Genomic DNA, 23,160 nt, shown 5'->3' on the forward strand with positions numbered 1-23,160 from the left:
CAATTTGCTCTCTGTGAAGGCCTGAGAGAAAGTTTTCTCTCCATGTGACACTCCTTAGGTACACTGTACATAATTACATTCCTTTGTGGCTCCATAATCTCCTTGATCAGAACGTTTGGGGCACAACTGAGTTACATGATGTTACAGTACAGGTTCTCCTATGTTCTCAGTCTTCACTGACTTTGAAAGGCTAGGGCCAAAATGTTGACTGACCTTGTAGCCCTTCCTTTTCTTCAATTTTTGATCTGCAAACTAAGGTTGTTAACCCTCCAGAAGAGAAGCTTATTATTACCCTGCAACATATGCAATTTGGTTTACCCTAAGTATCTGTCTAAATATCAAACATCTTAGGCATAAAGTGGAACAGGTATCTTCCATCAAGTATTGATACACTGAAATTTAAGTCCTTACAGAATATGAAGAAAAAATAGGAATAAACACATATTTTTACACAGAAATTTAGAAATCTAACCATATACAGCATTGTAGCAGGACAGTCTTGTGATATTTATTTTTCTTTTTCTTGTGTCTTTTTTTCATTTATTACCCATTTATTTATTTATTTATTTTTTTTTGCGGAACTGGGGATTGAACTCAGGCCCTTGCGCTTGCCAGGGAAGCGCTTATTCCACTGAGCCATCTCCCCGGCCCCTATTACCCATTTAAAAAAAGAAAAACAACAAAAAAAAACCTTTTACCTGTTACTCAGCTATAAAGAATGACAAACTTGAAGCATTTGTATTTAAGTGGATGCCACTTGAAGATATGCTCATAAGTGCAATAAACCAGACTCACATGTGTAAATATCGTATAGTCTCCCTAGTATAAGAACTCCAAAGAAGAAATACAAATAGAAAGGTATAACACAACTAAAAGGAAAACGAGAACTTGAGGACTGCACAACGAGGAGAGGGTAAGGAGAAAAACTGGGAAACAGGACAGGGATAAAGCCATATACTTGTATGCACAAAATGGGCATGGCAACGATCCTGAGAAACATCAACAGGTTTTTGAAACTAATAGTTAATTGGTAGGATTCTCAACCTGACTAGCTATATATGCTGCTACCTGTGAACCAAGCAACTGCACTGAAGATAGCAATGTGTAATAGAAGGGTCACACTTGGAATGCCTGTTATTCTGGTCTTCTAAATACATCTTGTCATGACATACCAATTATTACCATACTGTCTCCATCAAACTTGAAAGAGAGTTTTGCAGGATATAGCAGTCTGGGCTGGTCTTTGTTTTCTTGCAAGACTTGAAGTATTTTGCTCCATGCTCTTCTTAACTTGAAGGTTTCTTAAGAGAAATCTGCCACTATTCTGATGGGTTTTACTTTAAATGTGATGTTTCTTTTCTTTAGCAGCTTTTAATATATTGTTTTTGTTCTGGATTTCTGGGATTTATGTCTGAGTGTGTTTTTAATTGGGTTGATGTTATTTGGAGTTCTATATTCTTCAGTTACCTGAAAGTCGAATTGTTTCTCCATATTAGGGAAATTTTCTGGTATTACTTCTGTCCAGATTCTTTTTATGTCACTTGGGTTGACTCCTTCTTTCTTACTGATGCCTATTAGTCTCACGTTGTTCATCTTTGCATCACCTTGCAGGTGATGAATTTTTTTTCCCACATCTTAGTTGTTTTCAAGAGATCTTTTCTTATCTTTTCACTAGCTGAAATGGTGTCTTCAAAATCTGAAACTCTATCTTCACTTTCGTTCAAACAGCTTTGCCAGCTTGTTTTAATTTCCTGTATATCTCTTTGAATTTGCTTCATGCATTCTACTTATTTCCTATATTGCTTATTGAAGGATTGCATCATTTTTATATTGTCCTCTATTTTTTTTTAATCACTTTGGAAGCACTCAGTAATTCTTTCATTATAGGGCTGGGGAGATAGCTCAATAGAAAGTGTTTGTCTGGCATGAGCAAGGTCCTGAGTTCAATCCCTGGTACTGCATAAAAAATGGCTAGAGGTTTTCTTTCATTATAGTATCATTTTTTTTACCTCAGTGATTATTTCTGATCTGATAACCTCTATACCTTTATGCAGTTGTTTCTTTACTTCAGATGCTATTATTTCAGAGATTTCAAGAGCGTGGCTTCCAATTTTTTCAATGCTAGTGTCTTCTGCATTTGCTCTGGGAGGCCTCGGGGCCTGAGACTGCATTTTGCTCCTTCTCTTTGTCATTTTTGTAAAGCACTGTCTTCTGACTTTCAGTGCAGAGTCTTGATGTAGTAGTCACCTTAACTCCTACCAATCTTATTAACCAAGAGAGATTATATGGTTAAGGCAGTTGCATTTTTGTATTTACAGTACTAGAATTAACATCACTAATAATGGGTAGTGAGATTTAGCAAGGTTTTGTAATTAATGGGTTTGTATTTTAGACCTTAAGGGTCAGCACCATGACTGTATAGAATTTGAATTTAAATTAGTTTCCCTTCTATCTGTATGATCACCTCCCCTCGATGTTCCCAGAGACTTCCAGGAAGACTTTCATGCCAGTTACCTGTTGTCCCCTCTCTCGATCAAGAGAGAGAGAGAGAGAGAGAGAGAATGGATATTCTTATAGATCTGAGTCTACTTAGTCTTGCAGTGTGCCTCAGTTTACCAGGTCCAGATCTACCAAATTAGAACTTGTCCAGCTACTGTGCTTGGCTTCTTCCTGCTGCAACCTGGGGAAGTAAACCTGCTGTGCCCCATTGGCAAGCTGTTCTGTTCTTGGATTATCTGGCTGGATATCATTCTTAACCACTCTGCCTGGAGTTCCCCTGCAGGGTTTCACACCAGGCCTGACCACTGGCTGGAGGTGGGGAGTTTCGCTAGGGCACAGGACCTGGCCACTGGCTGGAGTTGGTAGGCAAGAAGCTCCTATGTCTTTAAGTTTTCTACCAACATTTTCTTCCAGAAGATTTAGTGTTTCTGTTTTAATATTTAAGTCTTTGATCCATTTTGACTATAGCTTTGTGCATGGTGACAGGCATGGGTGTAGTTTTAGCTTGTGACATGTGGAAAGTGAGTTTTTCCAGCACCATTAGATACAATTTTTGTGTGGTTCTACTGTTATTTGTTCCCTTTGAATGCCCATGCATTATTCTCTCTCTTCCTCCCCACCTTTCTATGAGTTGAGTCGATTTATAGGAAAGAATTTTGATCAAGGAAGTTCACATATGTAGCAGGCATTTTACTTATTGGCATTTTACTTATAGGAGCTACTCAGAGATGTCCTTGATTATTTGAGGTTAACCTGAATTTTTGTTGACAGTGACATAGGGATACTTTGTGTCCTTCCATTTCACTTCTATCCCACAAGTATTGGTAAAAACTTCTCTTAAAACATGTTTAATGGTTATGCCAGTTACCTAAAGGAAGAATAACATTTTTGTATAACTATATATTCCTCATGAATGAAAACAAGCCACAATTTAATCACCAAAATTGGGTATGACAAATCTCTTAATGATAGAATGGAGTTAACTCAAAGAACTTAATTACATAGTGGCCTGGGGATTTCCCATAGATCATATATGTAAAATAAATTTGTTGTATTTCCCTAATCAATGGAATCAGTATACTTATAAGTATTAAGATTTGAAAGAAAACCAAAAGAAAGTAGAATCATTTTTTTCATTCTTCTGAATCTCTTGGTTCTTTTTGCCTTTGGGAACCCATTTAATGTTCCTCAAGAGGTGTGAGGTTGCTAAACCATATTAGTTAAGACTGGTCTTTAGGCAGTTGTGGAGGGAATAGAAGGAGATACACATGGCTGACTTACTCGGGGTTGTTGCAGTGCCTCTCTGCACTTTGGGCTCCAGCCCCACAGGTCCTGGAGCAGTGGGACCAGGGTGACCAGAGGCCCCAGCCTCCAGGGATGCTTTCTGGTTTCTTCCCCACTGTGATGCACTTGCCGGCCATGCACCACTGCAACAGCAAGAGACAGGAGAAGAAAGTGTCAGGATGTCCCCAAGCAAGCTGAGCCCAAAGCCCTGAAGTCTACACTCAATCTTCCCCAGAAAATCAGGCTTCCTTTAGGCACATATCTGATGCAAAACAAAGAAGAGCTTATAAAACAATTTTCCTGCAGTCTCAATTTTTAGAATTAAAGATTTTCAGGAATGATGAGAGCTTCACATTCTGTAGCACAATCAGTGCAGGATTGCTATTTGGAGCACGGGCCGCAGATTGCATCCTGGAATATAAATCAGCAAACTATTTTGTTCATCAAGAAAGTCTTGATATGGAAAGATGTTGTCTTAGTTACTTTTTCTCTCATTGCTGAGACAAAATGCCCAACACAAAAAATTAAGGAAGGAAAGGCCTACTTAACTTGAAGTTTATGGATGGTTCAGTCCATAACCAGCTAGCACCAAGGCGGGGTGGCCTGGCATAGGGGCAATACTTCAAGGCAAGAGAAGACAGTAAAAGCAGCAAGAGCAATGGGGGAGGGAGGGCGTCTCTTTTCCTCTTGCATATTCCATGTGGGCTTTCAACCCTAGGGTGGGTTCTTTATGCCCACACCATATCTGTACCCTCTCTTGCACAGGTTCAGGATGTTTACAAAGCGAGGACCTTAGCCCCTTGCTGAGTCACTTACCTAAGCTTCTAAACTTCTCAAGTGGACAAAATGTACCAACCATTACAAATATCAACTTAATATCATAGTTGTTTAGCAGATTTAATTTCATGTAAGATGTAATAACCTTACCTTCTTGCAAAGCAAGAAAGGTTAACAAACAATTAAAATGAAAGAAATAAAACAGCTGTTGGAAATGGCCACATTTTCTGAAGGATTTCTGAGTACTTTATCTACTAGACTATTTTTCTTCATTAATTCTAATCATTGGAGATTTTAACCAACGTCCATTATCTCAGTGATGTTCATGCCACACTGAAGTTGCATAAAAGTAACCACTGACCCCCTAATTCCTGAACTCTCTGTAAAACTCACTTAATTTTGCAGCATGAGTGGCTCTTTTCTCAGTTGGGAGGATATCTAATGCCTCTAGGTTCTTGGGTGTGTTCCCTTTCTACTTGGTACAGTAGGAAGAACTTAAAAAAAAAAAAAAACCAGTAGTATCAGAAAAAGAAAACTCTAAATTTCTCAAATTCGACATTTTGAAAGGAAAAAGTTATTGACTTGTTCTTTCCGGGTCTCCAGTGTGGGAGATAAAAATGTCACAACAAAGACCAGTAATGGGCTCAGCAGATGCTGTTGACCAGAGCCTGCACAGAAGTTCATCAGGGAAAGATGGGACAAATGTTTTGCAAGTGAAGTTTGGAATCAACTCTCTCTTGTTGACTACTTGCTCCCAATAAAAGCTCAAGAGCTTAGTGGAAGCAAAATCCTCTCTGCTGGCTCTCTGATCATGTGACTCTTTTCAGTGCTTTTTACCTAGAGAGAGCTTCACCCCTTCTCCAAGCCTTCCCCCTAACCCTCCCTAGAGCCCCAGGTATCCTCTCTCCTGACTTCCTTCTTCAGGCCAACTCCTCACCTTCTTCTCGCCACATCGGGTCCCATCTGCTGCAGCATCCAGCTTAGAGCGACAGAAACCTTTCACTGAGCACCACAGTGTCTGGCAAACATTCTGGCAATCAATTGTGAGAGTTTAAAACTTGCACAAAAGCATTTCTCCAGTTATGGTAAAACAGATGCATGCAATACTTGCTACAGTTGTGACTGAATAGAAGTAAAACATTAGAAATCTTAGTTTAAACTCTACTTGGTATTTCTGTAAACCGTGGTCTGCAGGCCAGGTAAAACAATATAGAAATGAGTGCTAAAACACCGTTCTTAAATTGAGACCATCATTTCTCTATGTGTGGGACAATATCTAGTATAGCATTCATTAAACCTGGGTAGATAACTGATGATATTCACTATCCTAGGCAAACTAAAACTTCGGCTGATTTCAGATACCTGACATGTTTACAGCTTGAGCCTCCTCCCTGCAGGAAATGGGAACTATGCCACCCAGAAAGATTCAGGTCACTTGTTCATTGCCCAAAGTAGTCAGCTTGCTTTTGATGCACATTCTTGTATTTCTTGTATTTCTACCCTTATGCACACACAGCAAGATTGTAATGATTCTTTTTTATTTTAAAGAGAATAGAAAAATAATAGGTAAGATATTAGAAATGATATGGAATTAAAAAATAAGATGATAGTATTCAACAGCGGTTGTTGATATATATATATATATATAATTTGGTACAGGGTCTCACTACGCAGATGGACCCGTAATGATCCTCCTATCTTAGTCTTCCCAGCACTGGGATTACAGGCATGCACAACTGTGCCCAGTCTCTGTGGCTAGCCCAGTGCACCTGGGAGCAGGGCCAGCGCAGCACATTGTGCTGGGTACCGAGCCCAAGTCCCTGCGCTTGCCTAAGCAGGTGCTTACTCCGTTGAGCTATCTCACTGCCTCAGTGGTTGTTATAGTGCACATTGTTGTCTTCAGTGTAGTTGCTCAGGTTAGAGATACAATCATATAAAATTGGTCAAAGTAAAAATTTTAAGAATTAACTACTATCTTCAAAAATCTGATAGAAATTAGTAGTACAAACATCTTGGCTATCTTGTGTATATACTTACATGATTTTTCCCCTTCCCTTTTTTCCTTGTCTTTTCTCCTTTCCCTCATTCCAGTTGTTTATTCCTTATGTTCATTATCTTTCCATTTACTATATCTATTGTGCTTTTCAGATTTTATTTATTCTTTCAGATTCTTACACTAAGAAGACAGAATGATGTTTATACCTGTGGGTCTGATTTATTTTACATATATTATTGCATGGGATAAAAATATGTCATGGTTTAGGTACTCAGAGCTACCTTTTCATTTCTTGTTCCAATCACTCCTCTGTCATTTCTTTACACACATCTTCTATCATATTATTCATTGAATGTATTTTTCATCATAAGATTTCAGATTTTAAACAATTTTAGAAAATTCTCTGTTTATCTACCTAAATTTTGTCTCTCCATTCTTATTCTGGAACCCATAATTGTGTTGATAAGTCAATTTCTTGTCTTTCATGTTCCATCTTGACTTTTACATTTCCTAGCTCTAAATTATATAGGAAGTTGAAGGACTTTCCCTCTCCTTTACTTACATCTTAGAAACATGCAAGTTGGATGGCAATTTTTTTCAGCTCTCAGTGACATTTAATTAATGTATCCCTTCAACTGTGTCAAATTCTGCTATTCATTCCATTTATTAAATTTTAAGCCATAAGCATGTTTTTTTTTAATTTCTAAAAGTTGTATTTGTTTTTCTTTGTATTTGCCTTTCATATAGTTTAGTTTTATTTTGGTATACAAATGTAATTTTATGTATTTTTATTATTCCTATTAAAAGTTGAATTATCAAAAGTTCTATTATTTGAAGCTAAAGACAGATAATTTTCTATTTTTAAATTAAAGGCTGAATTGTGAATTCATTTGAAAGCAGGTTTATCTATTAGTTTGTTGTTGGTTCCCCTAGGGCAGTTTCACCGTTAGTCCTGGGCCTCTACAATATTACTGGACAAAATGTTATCACTGTTGTTATTTTTGGTATCATAATACTTCAACCCTACAGGGCAGACATTCAAACTCTGACTTGGCATCAAGTGGGATTACAGTAAATAACTTTCAAGTGAGAATGTTATCCACCAGAATCCCCTTCCTCTTTTCACCTCAAAAGCCAGCCTAAGCTGACTTTGTCAAAGCCCTTTGCAAATGGTAGATTTGTTTTAGTCCACCACTTCTGTGGAGAATAGCCCTCTCAAAAGTTCAGCTTTAAGTAGACTCCTGAGTCCTGCTCAGAGAGGAAAGCTATGTAATACATACTGCTGAGTCTCAAGGAGAAAGAGTTTCTTAGACATCTTAAAATGTAGTAGAAGAGACTCTAGACTAATATAAGTAAACAAGAAAGTACAGATTACAAAAACGTCATATAGGGGCCGGCCACATAGCTCAGTGGATTAAAGTGCCTGCTTAGGCAGAGCACAGAGGCCTGGGTGCTAGCCTCGGCATGTGGTTCAGGCCCCACCCGCAGGATGCGCTGAGAGAGCCACTGAGACCGGGGGTGGTGGAGCGCCCTGTAATCCCAGCGTTTGGGAGGCTGAACACAGGCAGATCACTATGAGTCCAACCTATGCAGTGAGACCCTGTAGAATCTATAGACCATGTACTAAATACAAAACCAAACAAATGCACAAACGAATAAATAAAATTAAAATTAAAAATGAAAATGCCAAATAAGATAAAGTGATATTTAAACTGAGACTCAAATGACAAGAAGGATCATACAAAGAAACCAGAGTATGCAAAATTCTGGAGGTGGCAGGGAGCCCAGTACTTCCTCTTCCTCTTCCTCTTCCTCTTCCTCTTCCTCTTCCTCTTCCTCTTCCTCTTCTTCTTCTTTTTTTGCAGAACCGGGGATTGAACTCAGGCCCTTGCACTTGCCAGGGAAGCACTTATTCTACTGAACCATCTCCCCGGCTCCTCATATACCTTCTAAAACACTATAAAACTTCTAACATTCTAACAGCCCCTCTATATGACTTCTACATGAATGAATGAAATGCACTCTTGAGTTGGTAAGAAATTATGGGTACTCCTCAGAAGCTGGAAACATAATGAAGTATTTATCTATCTGAAGTTTGCCTTTCTAAATACAGAGACACAACAGTAGTAATCTAGATTTTAGGTTTAGTGATCACTTGAATACTAGAAATGATGTTTAGGGCCTAGGTCAGGTGGAAAGTTGGATATAGAGATACGGATATAGGTATAGATGTGATATATCTCCATATATGTTTCCATATTCATCTACATATATATCTGAATATATCTATCTATCTCTATATGTATATCTACACATATATCCGTCTCTTTCTCAACATATCAACATGGAAGCTAACTACTGAATTTGACTTGATCCTTGTCCAACTCAGTTTTCCACAAGAATTGTGGAATCAAGTTCATGAACTCATATATTTGCAAATATACTTATATCTTGTCACATATTGAGGGATTCCATTTCTGGGTCTCAATCCTCAGATTTACTTCTTTTTTATGTATTTAGTACAGTGTCTACAGGGTCTCACTGCACAGATTGGACTCATAGTGATCCTCCTGTTTTCAGCCTCCCAAGCACTGGGACACAGGTGTGCACCACCATGCTTGGGCTCAGTCTCAGTCTCAGGGCACCTGAGACAGGGCCGGCACAACATGTGGAGCCAGGGAGCAAACTCCAGTCCCTGCATCTGCCTAAGCAGGCCTCAAATTTCCTAATATTTCCATGTTCTTCCTTGAAATTGCTGGAGATCTCAGTTGCTTCGATCTATTGGAGAGACCAACATACCCAGCACTTACTTCTACTTCCTGGCAGAAGGTAGCATTGGGGCCATACTGCAGCTGGCATTGGTGATGAACATCATAAATCACTCCAGGGGCAATGACCTTGGACTTCAAACCTTTCTTTTTGGGGACATCATCAAGACAGAACCCCCAGCCCCGGCTGCGAACAAGAGAAATGAGAGCAGTTGTTTGTGAATTCCTTCAGCATTTCATTCCTCTCTCCCTCTCAGTTGCCCTTTGTCCTTCAAGACAACTTTTCTTTTACATGCTAGAGAAATTTGGGGCCCAATGGGAAGCTTGTAATGGAAAATACAAATCTTATCAAATGGTATATGTTCATAATTATTATCTAGAAAATACAAGAAGGAGGAAAATTAAGCCATTATCATCCTATCCTCAATAGGCTTTGGTTGAATGCTTCTTTTGACTTGTCCTGTATGTCCATGCCAGTCTCCAGGAACTTCATTTATGATCCCATTTTGAAAAGACCCTTCAAAACAGGAGCCTTCAGGCTGTGGCTAGGGAGCTGAGTTCACCCAAATTTCAGGGTTAGAAAGCAGATGTGCAACCCACCCCGTGATGCCACCACAATACCATGGCCTAAGATACACAACTGAGCCTTTTCTAAGCAGCAGCTTGTATGCATACAATAACACAAACTGCTCTGTAAAGATCCAAGAGACGGTATAAAGCAATGCGTCATCACTTACTCCAAGAAGCGGGTGATGTACTCTCTGCTGCACTTGGACCAGGTCAGCGGGGTGGGATCGTACTGGAGTTGATGGGACATGATGTACGGATGTCTGCCCATGGGCTCGCAGTCATTTTCTTTGCCATCATGCTGGATACCAAAGCTGGTGCAAGGCACAAGAGGTGCAAGTAGTTAGGCATTAAACAAAGAGAAAAGTCACTTTCTCCAATGTTCTAACAACTCACTGAGAGCTACTTTTGTACAGAAGGAGGTTTTTATAAAGTGAGACTCTGAAGTTGGAAGGGAATAGCTAAGTGTGAACTCAAATGTGCAGGGAATGTTGTACTTGAACCTTTCCCTCATGTATTCAACTGCTGCTGCGCAGACAGCAAGAGTCCTCGGTCTGGGTTTCTGTGTATTTAGAACCAGGAGAAATAATTCTGTCCCCAAGATACTTGCTTCCTCCTACTGTAGCAATCACAGTATGAGGAACAAAACCTTCATTCTCCTTTCACATCATAATTTTAAGGGAGTGGGAAGCCTATAGCAGTCTCAGGAAAGGCCAAGAGGTTTGAAGGAATGGAGTCCCTTCTGCTACTGCTAGACTCCCCAGTAGCAGCTCTGGTGAGAGCTATAGTTCAGTGGGTGAGAGCAGGGATTTTAACAACAGATTAATCTGGATTTAAAGCCTACCTCTGCTGCTCATTGTTCTGAGTTACCAAAATTCACCCACTTTCCCCTCCCAGGAAATAAGGTTGTAGCCACGCTAGAATGAGGTTGGTGTAGAGTGCGGTTTGAAAAGCACATAACAAGGTGCCTTAATAAATCTTCACAAATGACAGAAAAATTTAATTGTATGATTGAATATGGTCTATGTCATTTTTTTTAATATAAGGAAGTTTAGTCTGGTATCTGTCAAGAGCCAGCAAGTTGTTAGTGGTGAAGTGGGTCTTCAGAGGACAACTTGTGCTCCTAACCCAGGGCTGTCATAGATGTGTGCAGTTTACCACCCCACCCCTAGAACTTCCTAGTACCTTGTTGATAGACCTTGAAGGTCTCAACCAGCAACCATGGCAAGAGGGTGCTTAGTAAAGAAGCCCACCCATAAGACCCACTTAGTTGCTACAATCTTGAGACACTCTCAAGACGCCTTCTTAGAGTCCTATAAGATCTCTATCCAGGGGTGTCCGCACATGTACATGGAAATCTCCCAATTTGATGGCATTGTCTCACACTTTCAAATCTGAGTACAGGAAAGAATAACCTAATACTCTTCAGGGTGAAACTCAACCCCTGTGACCAGGAAGCTCACACTGAACTTTAATGAAAACTTTTGATCAATATTATCAACTCTCTTGGAAAACAGTTTTGGGGGGATTTAGAGATTTTCTTGTATTTTTGCAATGGAGTATTATCAGCTTACTTCCAAACTCTAATCACATTCTCCATTAAGTTAAAAGTCACAAAGAAGTCAGAAAATTAATCTAAAAAGCTTTTCACCACCTACCTAGAAACAGATTCAATGATAGCCTCATGAGCAAGCGGTCCCCACAGCTCTACAAATCTAGTCCTGCTGGGCTTATGAAATACTCCACAAATTTCTGCTCAATAGTTAGTTCACAGATTTCTATCAATAGTCTAAATATTCTAAACTACATAAATAAGAGTATTCAAGTACGTAAACCATGTGACTGTGTCCTATAAATTGTGTGACTTCAAACTTAATGTAAAATAGTAAGTACCCCCCCCCAAAAATTTTCATTTCATTCCTTGAAAAGATTGAAATCATTAAAACATTTCTATTCAAGATATGTTTTGCCTAAACCTGTATTTTCTATTTTCATTTGAGTACAGAATCCATATCCCCTGGGACAGTGACAGAGTGAATGAGAAAAGCACGTGGGGCCATAGAGCAGAAAGATTTATTTCAGGAAGCTTTTTGAGATGGATTGTGGTGAGCAGTGTGAAGTAGAAACCACTGTACAATCTGAAACAACTCAAAGGGTGGTGAGATTTGTTTCATCTTTGGTGTTCAAATCCTTTAAGGAAGGCTTGCCTACCAGTATGGAATGACAGGCATGAAAGTGTGAGTGTGAGCTTTCCTAACTCCTTCATTAAAATTCCAGTTTTGCACATGGAGTGAGCATAGCTCTTAATGAAATGTGTCGCAATCCAGAAGATGGGGCAGGGAATTTGAGTAAATAAATACCATGGTATTGCCATTACTTAAAAGGAAAGGGTGCTATATCTTCTTCTTGAAATTATATTTTCTTTTCTGATAACTCACTCAGGAGCCTAGTAAGAGTGATATGTGGCCCTCGATGTTGAAAGCTGATGTAATATAGGGAATACATAAATGTATCTTAAAATTTATTTTCAAAAATATTGAAATTATCTGCCTATGTTATAGTGTATATGTTATTTTCATTTCTCTTTTGCATTATAAGTAGTGATTGATAAAACAAACAGGTTTCCAAGGAACAGGGAGGTGTATTTGTTATTAAATGATAATGACAGTCTTCTATGCATATTAGTTTTTCATTTTCCCTTCTTCTAAGCTGCCTCAGGCCATGCCATTGATCTCCCCAGTGTTTCTTAGTGTGCTGCACAGCTAATTAGAGCCACACAGCCAAACCTGGAGCTGCCCACCTCAGAAGCATCTCTGCAATACGGATGCAAATCCTTCTCAGGAAGCCCCTAGCGTATTCTGTCCTTTGTTTTGGTGTAGATTTTATTCTACTATTCAAATTCAATCCATTTCTCTCTTTTTGGTCCATTTAAAAAGCTTTCTTAAAAAAATTGTTTTTAGGTCATCTGAACATGGCCTGATGCTTCTTTTAAAATTTAAACTTCATAAGGTTTATTTTAGGTCTTATTTTTTAATTTAAAGTTTTTTATTAATGAGTCTTATTTGGACAAATTTCTACATACATGTATCTTACTTCAACCATTTTCACTTTCTGTCATTTCTTTTCTTCATCCTTTCCTCAGTTTCACATTTTTTATTTCATTTGATTGTGTTCTATTATCTACTATTACCTCCACTACTGACCCTTATACTTGTCCTCTCACTCCTACTCCTTTTATCTGTCATGAAAAATATGAAACTTTTAAATTTTGAGCTAATGGCAGATTCACATGGGGTTGTAAGAAGCAGTGCATAGTTTTACCCATTCATTCAATGTAGTAGCTCCCAAAACTACAGGACAATACCATAGTTTGGATACTGATATTAATGAGGTAAAAAATGGCATTTTCATTATTGTAAGTTCTTTTCTGATATACTGTATAGGCACTTCTATTCTTTCCATGCCCTATTCCCTCCTTAAATCCTAGTATGTTTTCCATTCCTATAATTTTGTTGTTTCCATAAAGGCACGTAAGTGTAATCATACAGTAATTCTTTAGGACAGGATTTCTTTACTAAACATAATTCATTGAAAATCTGTCAGTGTTGTGGCATATTTTAGTGTCTTCTTCCCTCCTGTAAATGACTGATGTTCCAGGATGTTGTATCCATTACAGTTTTTAACCATTAACCCTGTTGGATAAAAACAAGCCCTTCGGCTGTTTCCAATCTGAGGGTATTATGATTAGGCTTCTATGCATATTCATGTCAACGTTTTACATGAACATAAATCTTAGTTGCACAAAGATAAAAGCTTGGAAATATAATTATGGGTAATATGGCAATTGTAGGCTCAGTTTTTAAAAGACCATCAAGCCCTTTTCCAGAGCTCTAATGCTTGTACCATTTTATGGATCATACATGGTCAGTTTTCTCTATACCCATCCTAAGGCATCAAATTGATTTTGTTGTAGTCATTTTCAAGGGTGTATAATAATGTACTACTGTGGTTTTATTTTACATTTTCCTGATAGCTAATGATATTAAATATCCTTTCATATGTTTGCTATCTGTGAATTCATTTGGTAAAATATATATTCAAGTCTTTTGTCCATTTTCTTATAGGATTTTTAACTATTGATTTGGAAAGTCTTTATATTCTAGATACCAGTGCTTTGATGGATGCATGATATGTTAGTTTCATAGGGATGTCATGAAAATAAACTTGGTGATTCAGCAGAAATTCTCTCACAGATTTGCAAGACAAAAGTCTAAAATCAAGCTTTGAGTCATTATAAATGGTATTAATTTCTAAAATTTCATTGTCTACCTGTTCATTGCTAGGACATAGAAATGTGATAGAACCTTTTTTCTTTTTGTATTTTTTAGGGAATGATCTAGAGGGTGTTCAGGGTCTCACTACTAGATCTAACTTATAGTGATCTGCCTGTTTACAGCCTCCCAAGAGCTGGGATTACAGGCACACACCACCACACCCAGTCTCAATTCTCAATTGCCATCTCAGAACACTCCAGAGGTGGGCTGGCATGGCAGGCCTGGAGATTGAACCTCTGGTCCCTGTGCCAGTTTGCAAGCACTTTAATCCGCTGAGCTATTTGGCCGGCCCAGGTGAAACTTTTAATATTATGTTGAATAGTAAATTTGTTTTAGATGGTCTTTACCAAGTTAGGGAAGTTTTTCTTTATTTCTGTAAGTTTTTGAAATCATGAATATGTGTTGGATTTTGTCAAATGAATTTTTTATATCAGTTAAGGTATTCATGTCATTTTAAAAAATAATCTGTTACTAGTTTTCAGAAAGTTATTGTGGAGATCAAAATAAAAACAAAGACCAGAAAACTAGCATAATTAAGACAAGGTTACTGAAGTAGGACCACAAATTAGGAGAGAGGAAGAGGAGATCATTGGCCTAGAAAACCTAAAACCAAGAGAACTCCAGGTGCTGAACCTAAAAATTAACTCTGAATTTCATTGTTGGGAAGTGCATATTTCTTCTCTTTAAAGAGAAGAAAAAAATAGTAAAAAAAAAAAAACCAAAAACAAGACAACATGAATCAAAGCTTCATCAAACAATAGGAATTCGACAATGATTGCTGTACTGTACTGCATAATGTTATCTTCAAATTAGTTATTTCTTCTTTGGATTATTACTATGGAAGATTGAGATAATTGATTTTTAAATGTTGGATTAGCAAGATATTTTTGGAATAAATGCTACTTGGTCTTTGTGTCTGATTATGTTATACCTGAATCCTATTAGCTAATGTTTTGTTGCAGTTTTTATATCAATATTCATGAAGAATATTGTTTTGTCTGCTATTGGTGCTAGGGTGATAAGGTCTGCATTGACGTCACAGGGCTGGGGCTAGGGAAACATTCCCGAATGCCCTAGAGGTGACAGAGTCTCAGTGACTTATGTGGCACTTTAAAACTTATTTATTTATTTATTTGGCACAAGGTCTTGCTATGTAGTGATCCTCCTGTCTCAGCCTCCCCAGCATGGGATTAATAGGTATGCATCACCAGACCTGGTTTTGGGGAAGGCACAGTATACCCAGGTTCTTTTTTTTTAATTTGTGGAACCCAGGCCCTTGTGCTTGCCAGGGAAGCACTTATTCCACTGAGCTATCTTTCCAGCCCCTTCCCAGGGTTCTGGGACTGGCCCAGCATGCCATACTGGGGACTGAACCTGGGTCCTTGTGTGTTCCAGGCAGGTGCTTAGACAGCCGAGCTATCTCTGCAGCCCTATGTGATCTTTTGACACTACTTAAGTGGCAGGATTTCAGTTTTTTGTGTTTTCTTTTGTTTTCAGTGGCAGTGTTGATTACTTTGTTGTAGTCTCTTAAGAATGGAAGTCTAGGTCCCCACTCAGATTTTGCTAGCACGGAGAAACATGAAGTCCCCCTCTTTCCTGTGCTATGTGGTTCAAGTTAAACTGCTACTGGCCTGCTCTCAAAACTTTTCAGCTAGCTAACGTAATGGAGGGCTGTGTTTTGTCTGTGTGAGTCCAGGTTGCTGATGCTATCAGCTCTAAACCTGGCATACGTGAAGGCACAGCAAAGCAGGGGATTCGCTGCCAGCTTATCTTTGGGACCTGTTGTGCATAACCAGTCTTCCCTGTTCTCTCCATCCTTCGGAATTCATTTGCTTGTCTTTCACACAATGTTCAGAGGTTTTCATCATGTTTAATAGGAGTAGGGAAAAGTATATATATTCTACATCTTTGTGACTCAGAATTTGGTAAGAGCCGACACTGGATGCTCCCCAGTAAGCTGTAGCAGATGGTGTTGGGGCTGGCTGAAGGCTTATGAGCAGCTCACTTCCAATTGCTGATTTTGCCAGTTTTGTGTTTCTCTGCCGAGGGCCTTTCTCCAAGGCTAGTTTAGACTGCTCTGTCTTTGCCTCATAACCATGAGGTGCAAGGGAATCACAGCCCTTGAAATCAGCCTTCGACCAATAAGGATATTTTATAAAATAACCCAATCCTTTCCTCGTGTGAGATAAAGCTAAAATACACTTCTTTTTCTCAGAGTTTTTCCATGGGATTAAGGTCCAGTTGCCCAAAGGGGGAGCTGAGATAATTAACCATTTATTGATTCCCTTTACTTCCTTTTTCAGTATTTTCCTGCCCGAAACATGTTTCCTTTACCTTCCATATAAATGAAGTGCATTCAAGTCTATGAGGGAGGGTCAGTTTCTGAATAAACTCAAACACTGCACACTAGTTCTGCCTTGAGTGTTCTCAAGTTCTTTTACTTTGGAAATTGATTTTTACCTGAAAAGGATTGTTTTTGAATCTAATTCTCATTGTTCCTTGCATAATTTTAAACAGAACAGCTATAACAGTAACAACATGAACATAGGGTAATGACTTGTTTTATAGTTTTATAAGCAAAATACTTCAACAAGCTCCACACTGGTATTAAACTTATAGGATAACTTATAGGATCAACCTGATTTGATGGAACCTATTTTATTCTGATAATCAAGCCAATATTTTGATAACTGCTGAACTTCTATAGCTTTATTTTCCAGTGTTCAACACCTTGTGTTCAAATCATTTTACTCCATCATTCTCAACTTCATTGGAGAAACTTTGGAATCTAAAGGAAGAATTATACCTGCCCTCATCTTTATTTATTTAGGTGACCTTCCTCACAAAAGTCATATATCCATGCCCAGCAATACTCATGCCAATAATTGCCTCAAAACAAGAAAACAGTGTTTGGGGGGACCTGCATAGCATGTTTCTCTTCACAATGTCAGCTTGAAATTGAGGATTAAAGAATCCACCCTTGGAACAGAAGAAGTAAACATTCAAAACATGCATTTTTGTCACGCTAAGTCTTAACTTTTTTTAGCTTGGGTATAGCACTGCTGAAAAGCACATGGCCAATGGCTTTTCTGTTTGATTGTTTATATTCAATTGCTATTACATGGCCAGCAGCTATTGTTAACACCAGTGAGCAGGAAGAAACAACCCTCTTCTGCAAAGCAGACATAAAAATAATTTTCCTTGTGTTGAGTTCTATGATCAGCAGGCCCATTACTTTCATTTGGCTTTATCAAGATTACATTCTGTCCTAGCTCCCCCAAGTTTTCAATTAGTATCTAATTACAAATTAGTTTCATTTCTCTACCTTCTGAATTTTGCACTAAGGATATTAAACTATCTCATATTTATTTCCGGAATATTTTGATGAGGCTCCAGCAAACAATAGCACTGAAGAAATTGTCTGGTTCAACCTACTGGTCTCTCAAATGAGAAAACAAGTTGAGAGCTATCCACAGTATCGTAGAAGGTCACTATGGTCATTGTTCAGAAAGCCAGACCAAGCACAGGGTTTCTCTGGGGCCAAGACTCGGGCTACAATTGTAGTGGAGGTGAAATTATTTTTGAGAAGTTCAGTTGTTCTGTGAGTTCGGTTGTTATGTGGCAGGTGATGCCTGTTTGGAAAGGCCAGGCCTTGTTTCTAGGCATGCACTCAGGATTGGCCCAAAGGTTCTCCTCTGGATGGGCAGACCACCCAGGCTGCTGGATTATGATAAGCTAGGGTGTACAGCTTAGCTATCCCTGGAACTTCCTACTCTGAGCTGCTGCCAAGGACTGCAGTGCACTCTTATTTGTAGTTAGCCATTATGATGACTGACAACATTACAAGTAAGCTAAGATCTTTCCTCTAAGGGAACCCTTGGTACCTGCTGAATCCAAAATCCTCATTATATTTCTCCAATATTCTCATTATAATTCCCAAACATTTTAAAGACTGCTTTCATGAGATTCATCTAAACAAATCTGCATGCTTTTATAACAACTTGGATATCTTGTCAATTGGTGTTCACTTAATGATCTTTCAAGTTTATAGCAGTTTTAAGTTTATTTAGTCAATATTCTCTCTCTCTCTCTCTCTCTCTCTCTATATATATATATATATATATATATATATAACCGATGGGGCTGACAATAGTATCTATTTCATAGAAAAATTAAGAGAATTCAATGACACACTGAAAAGCATAATGGAAAAAAGATTCAAAAAACATTAAGCTTCTGTCTTTTTAGTGAAATCACAACGATCATTTCTTATGAATTCATCAGAGGTTATTCCTCAACTGATAATTCAAGTTAATTCAAGAATAATTTTTCTCCTTGCCTCTGCCTACATCTTCCTGAGAGAACTGTGTGGTCTCCTGGATTCTGTGATGTACATACAGGTGCAAGTGAACAGGGCAGAGAAGATACTGGAGACTGTGAAATGTGTTGCTATTCCCACTTTATAGATGAAAACACAGAAGGCTAGTGTTGGGAGCCACAAAAGCTAGAAACTGGTCAGATGTATGATAGCAGGACTAAGCCTCACTGCCTAAAGCAGTTAAGCTACTTCAGTCCTGAGAAAAGCTTCCTGCCTGGTTGACGTCAGCTATTAGTCACAAGACAACCTGTGTCACATGATGCTAACTTTTCAGTGGTATAAACAGAGGCCTCTACTGTTGTTCTTGGGGTCACATGCCAAACAGGCATCAAGCCCCCTCCTCACCCAGCTCTTGTCTTTGTGTCTATCTTTTTCTCATTCCTGCTTCTGTTTCTCCCTGGGGTACTGAGACACCGCTGGATCCCTACAGTCTAGCAGGCGAGTATCAAGACATAATTCAATCAAAATCTAACACTTAAAGTGCTTTTGTTTGCTCTACTGATACTGAGTCATGAGTGTGGCAAACAGATCTCAACTTCCTTGACCTTTACCTGTGTCCCAGCTCATGGGCAATCGTGAAGGCCAGGGGGAGTCCGGAGTCCTCATTGATGTTACAACTACGGTGAGGCTGGCACATTCCTGACAGGTGAGACAAACCCAGGGTCTCACAAGGACGGTTGACACCAGCACAGATGTCTTTTCTGAAGGCAAGGAATAGAGATGGTGAGACACCAAAGGAAGCAGCTGAAAAACCTCCTGGAAAAAATCTGTTTATATTCAGTATCATTTGTAAAGCATGCTTAAACATCAACATGAATATAAGGTACATTTTAGCACTAAGCCTATTTTAATTTTAATTATTGAATTTCAGTGACACTTTAAAATGTGAGGGAATATGGTGAATGTCTTCTTTGGGATTATTTTGCTCTTAATCTCAGGAAGCCAAATTATATGAATTGGCCAATAAGAGATTTCATTGAAAACTAAAGTTAATTTGAATTTTTAAATAGGGAAAGAACAGTTAACAGTGACTGAAGTTTTTCAAATATGAAACTTCTCTGTGATCTATGCTAAAAACTCATCTGACAGCTTTTACCCATTCATGAGAAAAGCAATTGGTTTCTTCAACTCACCCCCACAAGAGATCAGACCAAGGATCTGTACAGCCACATTACAAAGACAACACTTCAAACATGGGAAGGGTGAGAAGATACAGAGACAGACAGAATGGCATCTTGTGGAATTCATTGATTCTGGGAAAGGAAGATGTCTAGGAATGTCTTTTCATCATGTGGTATCCTCTAAGACTGGTTTTACCCTTTAAATAAAAATGTGCCTCCATATATCGGCAGGAATTATTTCAATCACCAAAAAGAGTTTTGAGAGAGCCATTATTTAATCATTTGATTTTATTCAGTAAAAGAAAACCTCTTGACCAATAATTCTTGACTTTCAACAATGTCCATAAGATTCTGAGCTTTAATTAGTTGCAAATATGTTCTCATGGATTTTGTGTGGACACCATTTTTAGCAATAAATAGTCTCCTACTCCTTTGTCTTTTGCTTCACAGAAACCAAAGCAGGCTTGAGAATCCACATGAGTTTTTGTTTCATCAAGTGAAAACTGCTGGGCCCATGGGGCAGGAAAGAAAAATCCCAGTCTCACATTTGTTCAGCAGATGACTTATTGGCTAGGGAAGTATTGTCAGATGAGCATGCGTCCTATGCTCTTCCTCCACTGTCACTCGTATGAGTCAGGAGCTGAATGTATCAAAGTTGCTACCTTCCTGATTGCCCAAGAGCAGCACAGAGTACTGAGAATTTCATGATTACAAATACCTGGAAAGCCTTGCCTGCTTTCCCTAGGCCCCGCATAGAAACCCAGGTACCTGGTGAGAAGGACAGCCACATCATGATGGACAGGGTTGAGGTCACTCTTGGGGTTGATGCTCTTCTGCCACTTGCAGAAGCTGGACAGTGTCTTCTCTGCATGATGGACTATTTTCAGCCCTTGCTGGAGAAAGAAGAGGAAACAACTGGCATGAATAAGCTCCGTGTAGACAGGTTTCATGTGCATTCATTACCAGAAACATCCAAAAGAAGTGATCTCAGATTTGGTGCATGAGACATTCAGCAGAAATTTTGCCGGGATAATGTTTCTCTGGACTGACATTCTGATCTAAACACTATTACCTTCATGACCACCACTAAAAGGACTTGAAATGGGAAAGCTTCAGGACAGAAAGTGTCACTTGTGCAAGCAGCCCTTGAAGAAAAATTAAGAATATAAACCAAGATCAATAACTACTTAAAGTTCTATTTCTAGTTACTGTCTGAATCCTAAGCTAATACACTTCCAAAGATCCACTTTGATTGCTGATGGAAAATGTATAGATTCTTCAATAAAAAGCTACCTTTCATCATGTGGTATCCTCTAAGGCTGGTTATTTCCTTGCCCATGGTTCCATTTTGGTCTAAGTAACATAATCTCTCCAGGCTCTGAGCAGTGAGGATAACTGGTCCTATGATAGCAAATAAGATGCTGTCATAGCCCTAGCCAGCACTCTCAGTGGTTTCTGAACTGCGTTGCAGCCCCTGAGTCATACAATTGGCCCACGATTCCTACCAAGGGTTGGAGGGGCTTGTTCCAAACAAACTACATTTGCCAAAGTGAGGAGAATGAAAAAGGAATGATAAGTTCTAGGGGGACAGCAGTTAAGTTTGAATTTTCAACGGACAGAAAGCTCCCTCCCCCATCCTTCAGGCTTCTACATTGAGCTCTTTCTTGTATAGAGTGGATTCAGCTGGAAGGATGACAATTCTCATTAGCCCACTCTCATCTGGGACTGTTATTATGAACTCAAATCAAGAATTTCAGGACGATTTCTGCACCAGAATGGGAGCTTTTTTCTTTCTGGTACTTTTGGGTGCTGAGGGCTGCACTCAAATCAAACAAGGCATGAAGAGTTGCAGTCGCAGTTGCATTTAGAGGCATCCAGGTCTCACTAGTCATGCTAATCGCCCACCACAGACCACCCTCCTTTCATGAAGACTCAAAAAAGTGGCTCATTATTCATGAAAACTCACTGAATTGCTTAGCATAAAAAGTAAATAAAAGAAATATGCTTCATTATTTAACAGTCCTCATCATTACATCATTCACATCATCAAGAAGAATAACATGTAATGATAAGGACTTCTTGGGGGTGAGCCAGGCCAAGGAGACTGTCCTCTGGTTCACTTACTCAGGCTATAGCTAGCACAGAGACCCACGCTAGGTGGAAACATATGGTTCCCATCCACAACAGTGGATTTGCATGGGTAAGAATGGAAGAAAAAGGAAGGGAAGAAGAAGGAAAGGAAAGAAGAAATAAAAAACACTTTTTGATCACTTACTGTGTGCTAGATACTTTTTTATGTCATTTAATTTGACTATACTCACAATTAGTTATAAGAAAATATTATTTCATAATAAAAAGCACTAAACTTCAAATATGGGAAGAATTATTTCAGAGGCACTCAGCTCAGAAACTGAATCCAAAATTCTAGAGCAAAGGTTTCCATATAAAATTTAAGGTTGCGGTTGGTCAGCAGCCTCACTGACGTGTTCCTTCAGCTGTACCTCCTTCACACAAGAAGCAGACTATCAAATAGAACAGTAACCATGATAAGATATTGTTTATGTCTATTTTAACCCTTTTTGTGGGGAGGGTTGTCTGAGAGAAGACTCATTACCTAAAAATACAACGTTACTATTTACAATTGTTTTAAGCCAATGAAATACTTAGGTATAAAATTAAGAAAACACATAAAAACTCTATAACCTCAAAATTAGAAAATTAGAAAACAAAGCCAAGGACACAAATAAATAAAGAAGCATAATATGTTCATGGATTCAGATTCAATCTAATAAATATATCCATTCTCCCAAAATTATCTATAGCTTTATTGCAATTCCTATCAAAATCATGCATGCCTTTTATAGACATATATGAACTCATTCTAAAATTTATATGCAAATACTCAGCTTCAGATTGACTAAAACATTTCTGAAAAAAATTAAAGTCAAGTAAATAACTCAATCTCATACAAATGTGTGACATGCAGCTATAATTAAGGCAGTGTGAAATAGGAGATAGAAACATAGATGAATCAAACTGATAATGAACCCTAAAATTCACCCACATAAACACACCTACAGATTTTTGGCAAAGATACAACACAATACACTGAATAATAGATGGGCTTTCCAATAAGTATTGTTGGATATCAAGCAAACAAATAATCTCATTAAAAATGAAGAAAAAGACTACAAATAGACATTTCTGGAAAGGAGATATATATATCTAATTAATAGGGATATGAAAAAGTATTCAATATCATTTATTCAGGAAAATTCAAACTAAAATCATAAGGAGATATTATTTTATACCTCTTAATATGGCTTTTATTGAAAAGATGAACGATACCAAGTGTTGCCAAAGGTGTGGAGAAGAAGAAACCCTTGCACATGGTCAGTGGGTGTGTGCATTAGTACAGCCACTATTAAAAACAGGA

At 38.5% G+C, this 23,160-nt stretch overlaps 1 protein-coding gene across 2 annotated transcripts in view; it reads right to left on the reverse strand.

The window, feature by feature from the left end:
* Window positions 1–23,160, reverse strand: part of Adamts12 (ADAM metallopeptidase with thrombospondin type 1 motif 12) — a 402,762-nt gene that overhangs the window by 159,699 nt on the left and 219,903 nt on the right. For both annotated transcript variants that reach the window (XM_023707482.1, XM_023707481.1), the window contains exons 7-11: window positions 19,155–19,304; window positions 10,062–10,205; window positions 9,367–9,511; window positions 5,498–5,590; window positions 3,781–3,926 (exon numbers count right to left, since the gene is read on the reverse strand). In XM_023707482.1, coding sequence (XP_023563250.1) covers window positions 3,781–3,926; window positions 5,498–5,590; window positions 9,367–9,511; window positions 10,062–10,205; window positions 19,155–19,304 — 678 coding nt within the window. The remainder of the gene's footprint in view (window positions 1–3,780; window positions 3,927–5,497; window positions 5,591–9,366; window positions 9,512–10,061; window positions 10,206–19,154; window positions 19,305–23,160) is intronic.

This window comes from Octodon degus, unplaced genomic scaffold (assembly GCF_000260255.1).
Source record: "Octodon degus isolate 3935 unplaced genomic scaffold, OctDeg1.0 scaffold00293, whole genome shotgun sequence".
Taxonomy (NCBI): Eukaryota; Metazoa; Chordata; class Mammalia; order Rodentia; family Octodontidae; genus Octodon; species Octodon degus.